A 12,617-nucleotide genomic window follows, 5' to 3' on the forward strand; every position below is an offset into this window, starting at 1 on the left:
AGGGTCTACCAGGAGAGGGTCTACCAAGGGAGGGACTACCCACCGATGCAGAAGAGTCCAGCTCCTTCTGCTTCCTCTCAAACACCACATCGTCCACCTTGTCCCGCTCAAACTCCTTCTGACAGCGGTTCAGCAGCAGCTTGCGGAAGTTCACCGTGGTGCTGGGCTTGTCTGTCATTGTCACTTTGAGCTGCAGGAAGAGGAGGGAGACAAAGAGGGAGGGAGAGACAGGGAGAAAGGAAGGGGAGGGAGGGAGAGAGAGGGAGAGACAGGGAGGAAGGAAGGGAGGGGAGGGAGAGAGAGGGAGAGACAGGGAGGAAGGAAGGGAGGGAGAGAGAGGGAGAGACAGGGAGGGGAGGGAGGGAGAGGGAGAGACAGGGAGGAAGGAAGGGAGGGGAGGGGAGAGACAGGGAGAGACAGGGAGGAAGGAAGGGGAGGGACAGGGAGAAAGGAAGGGACGGGGAGGGAGGGAGAGAGAGAAGGAGAGAGAAGAAAGGGAGAGAGTTAAAAGAGAGGGTAAATACTACAGGAATAAAGAAAGAGAAGTCTGATGCAGTTGTTAAGAACTGACACAGGCCTCCTAGCATGCATGTATACACCGCCTGCATCCTACAAGTGTTCCCAAAAGTATTGAACTAAAACATGAAAACAAACTGGGCCTAGTTACACCAGAAAAAAAGCAATACTAGACAAACACGGAGAGAGGAAAGCGCCGTGTAGGAGAGCGACATGAAGGAGAGCGACAAAAAGCGAGCGAAAAAGACAAGAGACACAGAGTGAAACACAGCAAGACACGAGGAGAGACACGAGGAGAGAGACAGAGACAACTGGGAGACAATGGAGGAGACATTGGGCGAGACCTGAGAAGAGATGATAAACCTGAGGAGAGACACAGACACACGGGGGAGACCAAAACTCCAGCGGCAGCGTACCGTGGCCAGACAGCGGCACATGTTGCCATAGGCGACGGAGAAGCTGGGCTCGTCGATGGCCTTCTCGAAGACCAGGTCGATGACGCCCTTCAGCCTCTCCTCTGTGTCGATGGTCAGGTCGGTCACCTGCTTCATCAGCTGGTTGAACATCTGGGGGGTGAGCTTGTTGAGGATGCTCCGCACCTTCCTGAACAGCTCCTGGAGGGGAGGGGGGGGGGCAGAGAGAGAGAGTGAGGGTTTGGTCCTTGTGGTGGCAGGATGTTTCTGCTTGTGTGTGTGTGTGTGTTTTCATCACCAGTCTGTGTGCTTTCATCACCAGTCTGTGTGCTTTCATCACCAGTCTGTGTGCTTTCATCACCAGTCTGTGTGCTTTCATCACCAGTCTGTGTGCTTTCATCACCAGTCTGTGTGCTTTCATCACCAGTCTGTGTGCTTTCATCACCAGTCTGTGTGCTTTCATCACCAGTCTGTGTGCTTTCATCACCAGTCTGTGAGCTTTCATCACCAGTCTGTGTGCTTTCATCACCAGTCTACCTGTGTTTTGATGATCTCCGGATCGTCTGAAGGCCCCTCTCTCTTCATGCCGGGCTTCCAGGCGTGCTCGGCCTTCTTCAGCTGGACCTCGTCGTTCACAGACACGTTCATGATGATCTTCCTGGGCGGGGGTCGCCGGGCTCCTCCCATGTTCATCAACTGGGGGGAGAGACGGAGCGAGTAGGCGAGAGGGGAGGAGAGAGACAGAGAAGGAACGCAGAAAGAGGCAGAGGCAGGGGGGAAAGGAGGGGGGGGGGGAGTAGGATGGAGAGAGGGAGAAAGTAGGAAAGAGAAAGGGGAAAGTAGGATGGAGAATAGGACAGAGAAAGCAGGAAAGAGAATGGTAGGAGAGAGAAAGGGGAACGGTTGGATGGAGAGAAGGAGGGACAAGAGCAGGAAAAGGAGTGAGGGGGGAAACAAGGAGAGATGAGAACAAGAGAACCAGGAAAAGAGGGGAGGGGTAAGAAACAACATCAAATGATGGGTGTGTGTGTGTGTGTGTGTGAGAGCATGTGTATGTGTGTGTGTGTGTGTGTGTGTGACTCACTGCAGTGCCGCGTCCCCCAGTCATCTGTCTGCCAAAGTCAGCGAAGGCGGGCGTGAAGTCGGGGCCTCTGGAGATCACCCTGGAGTCTGGAGCACGGCTAGGGAGCTTGTTCTGGTTGATCTGGGGGGAGGAGGAGGGGGGAGAGGAGGAGGGGGAGAGGAGGAGGAGGAAGGGGAGAGGAGTAAGGGGAAAGGAGAAGGGGGAGAGGAGGAAGGGGGGGAGGAGGAAGGGGAGAGGAGGGGGAAAGGAGAAGGGGGAGAGGAGGAAGGGGGGGAGGAGGAAGGGGGGGAGGAGGAAGGGGAAAGGAGGAGGGGAGAGAGGGGCCCAAAGAAATAATAAGTTGAAGGCCACCAGCAGGGGGAGCAGTGGTTTCTGAACAATGAAGGCTTATGGGAAGAGTAGTCCTGTAATACAAGAGCATTGATGTAGGCCTATAGCTAGACATGGTCACACCAGACCAGCCAGACATGAGACAGTACTGGACTCTCAGTATTAGCCTCTCTGAGGATTTCAAATACCCAGCTTGGCTCTCTATTAGCTGGCAGCTTCTCTTACCCTGCCCCGTTCAATACTGCCCAATGATGCCCTGCCCTATTCAACGCTACCTCATCCTACCCTACCTCATCCTACCCTACCTCATCCTGCCCTACCATATCCTGCCCCAACTCGGCCATGCCCTGCCTATACAGTTTGTTATCGCATGTGTGTCAGCTGTGCTGGTGATCGATGATGTTTAACTGAACGGGTGAGTGGAGCCTGAAGCCCAGTCAAAACCAGATGTGGAACAACAGAGGGGAGAGAGAGAGAGAGAACAAGCCAAAAAAGAGAAAGAGAAAGTAGAAAAAGGAGAATAGAGAGAAAAAAAGCAAAAAAAAATGGCTTCAAAATAGCTAAAAAATAGATTTATTTTTATTTTTAAGAGAGAGCAGATCCCGCTCTCTCTCTGAAGTCGTTGACTCGGCCCTGCCCCCCCCCTTCCTGCAAAAAGTTCTGGGAGAGAAGGAACAGGAGAGTGTGGGCCTGGCTGTCTAGCACTGCCAGTGGAGCTCTGGGAACCATTAACACTGCCAAGAGTGACATAACAGCAATGTGATGTTAATCATAACAGGATCTCAGCGAGGGCCATCCACTGCAGCTGTATGTGTGGGATCAACTCAACACCATACTGCTAGGTACTGACTACAGACCACAAACGCTGAATAGTTACTGACTAAAAAACGAAAAGGGTTGCTTAGTTACTGACTGAACAAATACAAGCTGATTAATGAATTATTAATACTGACTACAGTACACACAAAAAAAGCGGAAAGGTTACCGACAAAAACACTGACAATAAATAATAGGTGACTGCAGTCCCAGAATCTGTTCTTAACAACCAGAGATAGAACCAGTATGTTCTACATCCTCATGTGGGGTTTGGGATCTCAGACACGGGTCCAAGTTCAAGGACAGAAGTTCCAAGTCCAAGTTCAAGGAAGTTTCATGTACATTTACATTTAGTCATTTAGCAGACGCTCTTATCCAGAGCGACTTACAGTAAGTACAGGGACATTCTCCCCGAGGCAAGTAGGGTGAATTGCCTTGCCCAAGGACACGTCATTTGTCACGGCCGGGAATCAAACCAACAACCTTCTGATTAATAGCCCGACTCCCTAACCGCTCAGCCATCTGACCCCGCTAGCAGTGTGGGGTCTGAGCATGGTTGGAGGTAGACAGCTAGTCCCCCCAGGTGTGGGTTGGTAGAGAGCTAGTCCCCCCAGGTGTGGGTTGGTAGAGAGCTAGTCCCCCCAGGTGTGGGTTGGTAGAGAGCTAGTCCCCCCAGGTGTGGCCCTGGGCCTGGTCTTACCTTGTCCAGCACCACGTCACTGATGGGAGGGAGACCCTCCGGCTTCAGCACACATGCAGGCTTGAACTGGAAACCCAGCAGGAAGTCCCGGTTATACTGGCGCTTCCCGTTAGCTTCCAGATCTAATGATGCCACACCCCGACCGGGGGGTGGGGGGGGGGAGAGAGAGGGGGAAAGAGAGGGGCACAGCGTACGAAGGTGAGATTTTCTTTTAAAATCACAATCGATTCCATGTCATTCCATCCCGTCCAAAACGGTCCATAACCCATGATGGCAATCAACCCCGCGTCCTCCTCACCCTCCTGGAAGAGTTCTGGGCTCCCCCCCAAGGGCCCCTCCTTGTCCCCCGGGGTCGCCCCGCTGTCGCTGCTCTCCGTCTCCCAGGGGTGTCCCGCTCCGTTCCTCAGAGGCTCCAGTTCCTCGCCGTTCTCCTCGGGGTCGCACGCCAGCTCTTCTTCCGCCTCCAGGGCCAGAGCCGGGGCCGCCTCCGAGACTGGGGTTGGGGATGAGGCTGGCGCCGGGGCCGCTGGGGGCGGAGGGCTGCTGCTCTGAGGGGCTGGCTGCAGAGCCTGGTCTCCAGCCGCCTGCTCCACCGGCGTGGCCTCCTCCTGGAGGGAGGAAGGAGAAGGCTGGGTAGTTAGGGTGGGGGTGCTGGTGGCCTTCCTGACTGACTGGCTGGCTGGGGGAACCTTAATCGTGATGGTCCTGGACCAGAGTAAGAGTCAGTCATTACTGCCTGAGCTCCACTGCAGCACATGTGGAAACGGTTTCCATCTGAACTATCGCCCACATCACGTTACCCTGTCCTCCCTCGCTCCCTCCCTCCCTGAATGACTCTCTCTAGACTACATTTTCCCTCTCTCCCTTCCCCCCCTCCTGTCTCACTATGAGTCCCCCCCTGCCTATCTTTACCCTCCCCTGGCTGGGGTTTTTCCCTTCTCTTCCCATTTTCTTCACCCCTCCTCCTCCTCCTCTTCCTCCATGTCCCTACCAGACCTCCAGCAGTCCTACCATCCTCCTCCACTCTTCCTCTTACTCCTCCTCTCCTTCACCAGTCCTCATCCATCTCCTCCTTCTCTCCTCCAGCAGTCCTCCTGTCCCCCCCCCCCCCCCCCCCCCTTTCCCTTCCCTCCTACCTCTCTCTCCATCTGGGGCGTCTCTCCTTCAGAGCTCCCTTCATTTGGCTTTGTCCAGGTCTTTGGTGCAGCAGGAGGTATCTGGGATCCTGCACGACACAAACACACACCAACCACAGTCAGCACGTTGCCAAAAGTGCCATTTACCAAATGATTTACTGCTCGACAGTAACAGCGCCCTTCTCGCCACGACAACCTTGACCTCCGGCTAGTGGAGTTAGAGGAAAGCACCGTGCTGAACTCAGCACTGAGGCCTATTCTTACTGCCGCTGGGTCTCATAGCAACCATCCCTCATCAGAACTGCACAGGCCTTTGTCAGAGCTCCCGTGACGAGAAGACGCAAGACCCAATCTGATAAAACGCGGCGCTGGCTGAGCGTGCGCCATAAACAATCCGCGGCTTTGATCACTGAATAAGAAGTCTTCCTAACACGGATTAGCCTAGTAACCATTTTTTTTTATCACAATATCTATATGTGGCTCCATGCAAACAGACGCTGAGGAGGTGGAGTTACCTGATGTGGGACTCTTCCTAGTGAGGCCTTGTATCTGGGGCTCTGCTCTCCTCTCGGCTGGGGTGTCTGTCCCCGGCCCAGCTTTCTGGGGGGGGTCTTTAGTGTCAGAGGGCTGGCAGGCCTCCACTGGAGCCTGCACGAGGGGGGGGAGGCCTGGGGGAGGAGCTGGGACCACAGGGGCGGGGCTGGAGGTGGGAGCGACCGGTACGACCGCCACTGGCATGACAGGAGGCGTGGCAACGGGGGCCATCTCGGCCCTAACCTCGGCAGGCCTGGGCCTGCTCTCGGTGGCGTTCTCTCTGGAGGCCTGAGATGAGGCCTGGGGCTGGAGTAGGGATGGGGCCTGGGGCGAGGACTCCCGGGCAGGGGTGTCCAGCTCGGCGCCATTGTCTACCAGGCCATTCAAGGCCTTGGGGGCCAGGCTCGGGGCTGGAGCTGGGGAAGCAGCCAGGGTGCGCTGGGCCTCCGGGAGAGGCTTGTCTGTGCTGATCGGCTGGGCCTGGGCGGGGGCCTGGAGCTTGGGCTCCACCACGGAGGGGGAAGGGGATGCCACGGGCTCGACAGGCGGGGGCAGCTCACTGGGGCTGGGGCTGGTGGAGGGGAGGGGGGAGGGGCCGGGGACCCCCGTCGGAGGGGCGGGGCGGGGAAGCACGGGCTCTGCGGGGGGAGGGAGGTCTGGGACGGGAGGCTCCCGTCTCTCTGGTGAGGGTTCTGGCACGGCAGAGGAAGACGTCAGGGCGGAGGCCTCCTCTCGGGGCTTCTCATCTGCAGGGAGAGACAGGAAGTGACGTCAGAGCAGGAACAGAGACGGGTCATGGGCGGGGGGGGGGGAGGGTCACCAGGACGACACACACTGGGGACGCTGGGAGTCTCTGAGCATGTCAGAGACGGTCCTGTAGAACAGCTTCCTCCTCAGGGCTCTGGGAGCTGTACTGAGCGCTGATGGGACAGGGGTGGGCTAGACAGTGTGAGGGGGGGGGTTAGTGAAGTGAGGGGGGTCTTGGGGGGGTCGGGTTAGACAGGCTGTGTGGGTTTTTGGGGGGGGTTGGTGAGGGCTAGAAGGGGTAAGGGCTAGACAGGGCGAGGGTTGGAGAATATAGAGGGGGTTGTATGGAGCTATTTCAGTGCCAGCACAAATGACACCTGAATGGAATAGTTTTGAATTTGAAATGTCCAAATTGACTGCATGCCAAATTTCAAATTGCATTTGCAAACATTGAAATTGAATCTAATGGTTTGAAATCAAATCGAACTCTTACTGCTTTCAACGTGTGCTGGCACTTCATTCCATAGGGTGGGGGTTAGGTGGGGTGGGCTTAGCGGGTCGGGGGTGGGGCATTGGAGAGGGTGGGGGTTAGAAAGGGTCAGAGTGGGGTTCAAAGTGCAAGGAGGACAGAGGCTAGACGACTAGTAGAGGGTGTGGTTGAAGGATGAAGGCTGGGGGAGGTGGAGGTCAGACCTGGCCCATGCTTGATGATGTCTACAGCCCCCGGGGTGAGCTGCTGCTGGTGGGGCTGCGGCTGTAGAGGCTGGGTCTGAGGCTGGGGCTGAGTCTGAGGCGGGGGCTCCAGGCTGTAGGCCGCCGGGTGAGCCAGCCCCTGGCCCTGTTCCGGAGTCTGCCTGCTGCTGTTGCTCCCGCTGCCAGCATGCTGCGATTTGAGGTAGAAAATGTGAGGATAATGAGGGTGCGGCCATAAAAACTAGCAGCACAGAAACAGCCACGCCGGACAGACAGGTGCACAGAGGAAGGGACAGACAGAGAGAGGGACAGACAGACAGGTGTACAGAGGGAGGGACAGACAGAGAGAGGGACAGACAGATAGGTGTACAGAGGGAGGGACAGACAGAGAGAGGGATAGACAGGTGTACAGAGGGAGGGACAGACAGACAGGTGTACAGAGGGAGGGACAGACAGAGAGAGGGACAGACAGGTGTACAGAGGGAGGGACAGACAGGTGCACAGAGGAAGGGGCAGACAGAGAGAGGGACAGACAGGTGTACAGAGGGAGGGACAGACAGAGGGAGGGACAGACAGGTGTACAGAGGGAGGGACAGACAGAGAGAGGGACAGACAGATAGGTGTACAGAGGGAGGGACAGACAGAGAGAGGGATAGACAGGTGTACAGAGGGAGGGACAGACAGAGAGAGGGACAGACAGACAGGTGTACAGAGGGAAGGACAGACAGAGAGAGGGATAGACAGGTGTACAGAGGGAGGGACAGACAGAGAGAGGGACAGACAGACAGGTGTACAGAGGGAGGGACAGACAGAGAGGGGGACAGACAGGTGTACAGAGGGAGGGACAGACAGGTGCACAGAGGAAGGGGCAGACAGAGAGAGGGACAGACAGGTGTACAGAGGGAGGGACAGACAGAGAGAGGGACAGACAGGTGTACAGAGGGAGGGACAGACAGAGAGAGGGACAGACAGGTGCACAGAGGGAGGGACAGACAGGTGTACAGAACAAGGGACGGACAGAGGGGACACACAGACAAGCACACACAAAAACAAATGAGCCCAAACAAACAGAGAATAAAGCCGAAAGAGGGATACCAGTGGGATATGGTCAGGGAGAGAGAGAAGCAGGGGAGACCAGGATAAAATGAGAGGGGAAGGACGAGAAGAAGAAACAAGTCAATGAGGCAAGAGGAATAGGAGAAACAGATGAAGAGATAGGCAGGAGGAATAGGAGAAGCACATGAAGAGATGGGCAGGAGGAATAGGAGAAACAGATGAAGAGATAGGCAGGAGGAATAGGAGAAACAGATGAAGAGATAGGCAGGAGGAATAGGAGAAGCAGATGAAGAGATAGGCAGGAGGAATAGGAGAAGCAGATGAAGAGATAGGGGTCAGGGAGTGCGTGGAGGGGTGGGGGGGGAGGAGGGGTGTGTGGAGGGAGAAAAGGAGGAGAGGGCCAGATGAGGTGAAAGCAAGAAAAAGACAAAACGTGTAAAAAAAAAGCAGAAAAGGACACGAGACAGAGAGACAGAGAGAGACAGAGAGAGGAAAGACACACTGTTAACATCCCAGGAGACAGCAGGGAGGAAAGTGTCACACCAAAAGCCTTCCCTCTACAGAATCCAGACGGCTGTGAGAGCAGCCCCCGACGGCGGACTGAACCCAGCCCTCCTCTGGGACCTCGGGAGCCTTTCCTCTACCAGAACCAGGCAGCCAATCAAGCTGCGAGCACGGACAAATGACATAATCTAACTCCCAGGAAATGCACAGACGATTGTACGAAACCTCTACAATTTTCGACGGGGATTCCGCCGGCCGAGTCGATAAGGAGTCGTAGTGTTAGGACAACGAACGGGAGAGAGACTACCTGGGTTTTCTGGATTGTGCGGAGGGAGAGGAGAAGGGGTGGAATAAACAACCCAGAGACAGACAGACAGGCAGACACGGGCAGTGCTACACACAGACATGCACTTGTGATAGACGGCACGAGGGAAGCGTCCATTATTCAACACGGCCTCAGGGTGAGATACCCAGGTGAGCGTCTGGAGCCGGAGGCTTGTGTGTGTTCTACTGAAAGCTGCCTGGTGGCTGTGTACCAGGCCCAGGTGCAAGGCTCTGTCTGAGCGTGGGTGAGGGCATCTTTGTATACGTCTGTGGGTGTGTGTGTGTGTAATTGCATGGTGCTGGGGAGGTGAGGATCAGAGCTAAGCACCTCCTCCTCCACTTCCCAGCACAGTGCACACAGTCTTCTGTACTGGTGACAAAGCGTCGGCCTACTCTCCAGCCTGACCAACACACTGCAGATAGGCTAACATTGGTAGGCTAACACACTGCAGGTAGGGCTAACATTGGTAGGCTAACACAATGCAGATAGGCTAACATTGGTAGGCTAATACACTGCAGGTAGGGCTAACATTGGTAGGCTAACACACTGCAGATAGGGCTAACACACTGCAGGTAGGGCTAACACACTGCAGGTAGGGCTAACATTGGTAGGGTAACACACTGCAGGTAGGCTAACACTGGTAGGCTAAACCACTGCAGGTAGGCTAACATTGGTAGGCTAACACACTGCAGGTAGGCTAACACACTGCAGGTAAGTTACCACACTGCAGGTATGTGTGTGTTTGTGTGTTTGTGTGTGTGTGTGTGTGAAGCTTAGTATGTGTACAGTGTCAGTGATACCAGTGAACAGCATGGGATGATAGTATGTCACTCCAAAGCAGACAGGGAGGCAGAGAACGACATACAGAGAGGGAGTGAGAGAGAAATATTGTTTATTGTACAGAGAAGAAAAGAGAGAGAAAATGAGAGAGAGAGTAAAAGGAGAGAAAAAAAAGAGACGTAGAAAAGAGAGTGAGCGAGACAGGTGAGGGGTGTCTTACCTGTGGTGGGGTGGGGGTGGAGGAGGGCCGACCGACAGGGGGCGTTGGATTCCTGCTCCCTGACCCCCCGGACATGATCTCCTCCGTGATGTCCCTGCCGCCCTGGTTGGGGTCTCGGATACGGATCTGGGAGGACAACATCACAAAAACAAACAGCCCTCACTAAAGTGCCAGACTCCCGGAGCAGCCAGCACACACACACACTCACCTCAGGGGTGAGGTGTGTGTGTGTGTGTGTGCGCGCAACATGTGGGTCAGCATGTTCAGGTACTCACTGCTTTCTTCTCCCTCTTGGCTGGTGGAGGTTGCTGTGGTGTAGGCACTATGATGGGGGGCGAGGGAGGGTATACCGACTGCCCTGGGTAGTATGGGGGGGCAGCTGGGGGGGGGACGGACGGGGGGAGGACAGAGACAGCGTGAGCCACACACACTCTGAGGGATCGATCCTGTACATATCAATACAACCCTAGTTCCTCAACCTGATGGTAAAACAACAGAGGTGGCATGTGTGAGGGTGTACATATGCTTGTGACACGTGTGTGTTTCAGCTGGGAGCACGTATGAGTGATGTGTGTATATGTATGAGTAGTGTGTGTGTGTGTGTGTGTGAGTGTGTGCGTGTGTGTCCTCACGGTAGGGTGTGGGGTACTCCCCAGGACCAGGGCTGGGGTAGAAGGTTCCAGATCCCGGGGGCTGGACCGAGTACTGTTGGGGGGGGCCCACGTAGGGAGCACTGTGGCGGTACTGCAGGAGGAGACAACACTGGTCAGACAGGCCTGGGGGGGTCAGACAGGCCTGGGGGGGTCAGACAGGCCTGGGGGGGTCAGACAGGCCTGGGGGGTATAGACACTGATACAGACTACAGACAGACTGATATATACTTGTGCAGACACTATGGACTGGCAGACACTAATATAGACCGGCATACACATTGATAGAATGATTGAGATTAGTGCAGGCACTGATATAGACTGGTATCAGAATAGCATTGACTGACATCCAGACATGGCTCTGATAGGAGTGAACATGGGAGATGCAGAGCTGTCCAGGGAACACCAAAATACATTCATGGCAAAGGTTCATTCATGTAGATAAACGCAAAACAAGACAGACAACCAGCCAGTCATGGAGCTAGCCAATAAGTCATCCATCCATTCATCCATCCATCCACACATCCATCCATCCATCCATCCTGCCAGTCAGTCAGCCATCCAGCCAACCACCTAACAAGCCAGCCAGCCATCCAGTCAGTGGTCTATCCAGTCCCCCAGTCTGACCTGTGGGATGTAGTACTGGGCGGCCTGTGGGGAGGGGAAGGGCATGGGGGCCATGGTCATCATGATGGGCTGGCTGGGGGAGTAGACGGCAGCAGTCGGGGTCTGGGAGCCCGGCCGCAGGGACTGTGTGTTGGTGGGGATGGGGGGCCGTGCCGGCTGCATCTGGGTCCTCTGGAAAAACTGGGAGATGGAGGGGGATAGGAGAGGGGGAGGGAGGGGAGAGAGAAGAGAGGAGAGAGAGGAGATATAGGCGAGAAATTGGGAAGGGGGAAAGAGATGGGGGGAGAGATGGAGGGAGTAAAATAAAGAGGGGTGGAGAGAGAGAGACAGGGAGAGGTTACACGTGAGAGAATCCAATCCCTGAGTAGAGTGGATCCACACCGGACACTCCAGCAGTGGTCTTCTCCTCTCCAGAGGGGCTTCCAGGAGGGGCAGGCCACCCCCCACCCTCTGCCCAGGGGGGTACACACATACTGGGGCTGTCTGCCAGGGCACTGTGGGGGCGGCACTAAGTGGGTCCTGTAGCCTCCCCAGAAACACAACAGCAGAGAGAGCCATGCTACGGCCTCTTCCTGCACCGCGGTACACCGACACTGCAGTCTGGCCGCAGGCATACGCTCTGGCACAAACCGAACGCACCTCGGCCAGATGGCATTTAGAGTGCAGCCCGAGCCCCATTCACAACTGTCCTGTTAATATGTAGCCAAGTGCTCTGTGAACGTGAGTGATTTACAGTATCATCATGATTTTCTGCTGCGGGAAACAGTCCCAGAGCCGATGCATCCCAGAGAAGTGATGATGACGCGCTGTTAGCGTTTCCTGAGTGCTCGTTTTGTGTGTGTGTGGGTGTGGTGTGTATGCGTGGGGGTGTTCATATGTGTTGTGGGGTGGTAGGTGTTGGTCTGCATATGTGTGCAAGTGTGTGCGTGCTGTCTGTGTAGCAGTGTGTGCACGGTGGTGTGTGTGTTTACGTATGTGTGCGTCTGTATATGTATGCGGTGGTGTGCGTGTGTTTATATGAATGGGTGTGTGTATGTGGGTGTGTGTGTGTGGTTTACACCCCACGGAGCACCGGGAGGGGGGTGTCCTAGCGACGGCAAGATCACAGCAGATGGAGACGAAATGTGACAACAGGAAGCTCGGTGTGGCCACGGTTTAAAGAAAGAAAATGTTGCTCCGCAATCAATGTGCATCGCTCGGGGTGAGATGAAAGGCTGCTAACAACAGCTGGGACTTGACTTCCTCCCACACGCACGCACACAAACACACAGTTGAAGAATAAATGAAGAAAGTAATACGGCTTCCTAAGAAACAGAAACTAAATGGTCTCGTTGGCCCAGCTGTGGTGTAAGAGTCCTCTGGTGACTTAGCGTCCTGGGGGTGAGGGAAATGGTTGTTTACACAACCATTTCCAGAAAATCATGTGTTCAGATTTGTTTCTTATTTCGGGAGAACTTCACGGCTAGTAAGCAAAGTCTTCTGTCAA

The 12,617-nt window shown here is 55.2% G+C and overlaps 1 protein-coding gene across 9 annotated transcripts in view; it reads right to left on the reverse strand.

Moving 5' to 3' along the window:
- eif4g3a (eukaryotic translation initiation factor 4 gamma, 3a) overlaps positions 1–12,617 on the reverse strand; it is a 41,098-nt gene that overhangs the window by 11,396 nt on the left and 17,085 nt on the right. For 6 of the 9 annotated variants that reach the window (XM_047024573.1, XM_047024571.1, XM_047024574.1 and 3 more), the window contains 13 exons: positions 11,132–11,311; positions 10,487–10,598; positions 10,130–10,233; positions 9,855–9,992; positions 6,970–7,159; positions 5,511–6,275; positions 4,996–5,084; positions 4,158–4,467; positions 3,860–3,981; positions 2,014–2,133; positions 1,467–1,625; positions 933–1,130; positions 44–190 (listed from right to left, as the gene is read on the reverse strand). In XM_047024573.1, coding sequence (XP_046880529.1) covers positions 44–190; positions 933–1,130; positions 1,467–1,625; positions 2,014–2,133; positions 3,860–3,981; positions 4,158–4,467; positions 4,996–5,084; positions 5,511–6,275; positions 6,970–7,159; positions 9,855–9,992; positions 10,130–10,233; positions 10,487–10,598; positions 11,132–11,311 — 2,634 coding nt within the window. The remainder of the gene's footprint in view (positions 1–43; positions 191–932; positions 1,131–1,466; positions 1,626–2,013; positions 2,134–3,859; positions 3,982–4,157; positions 4,468–4,995; positions 5,085–5,510; positions 6,276–6,969; positions 7,160–9,854; positions 9,993–10,129; positions 10,234–10,486; positions 10,599–11,131; positions 11,312–12,617) is intronic. The other 3 variants (XM_047024569.1, XM_047024572.1, XM_047024568.1) reach the window with 2 other exon arrangements.

This window comes from Hypomesus transpacificus, chromosome 9, assembly GCF_021917145.1.
Source record: "Hypomesus transpacificus isolate Combined female chromosome 9, fHypTra1, whole genome shotgun sequence".
In the NCBI taxonomy this organism is placed as follows: domain Eukaryota; kingdom Metazoa; phylum Chordata; class Actinopteri; order Osmeriformes; family Osmeridae; genus Hypomesus; species Hypomesus transpacificus.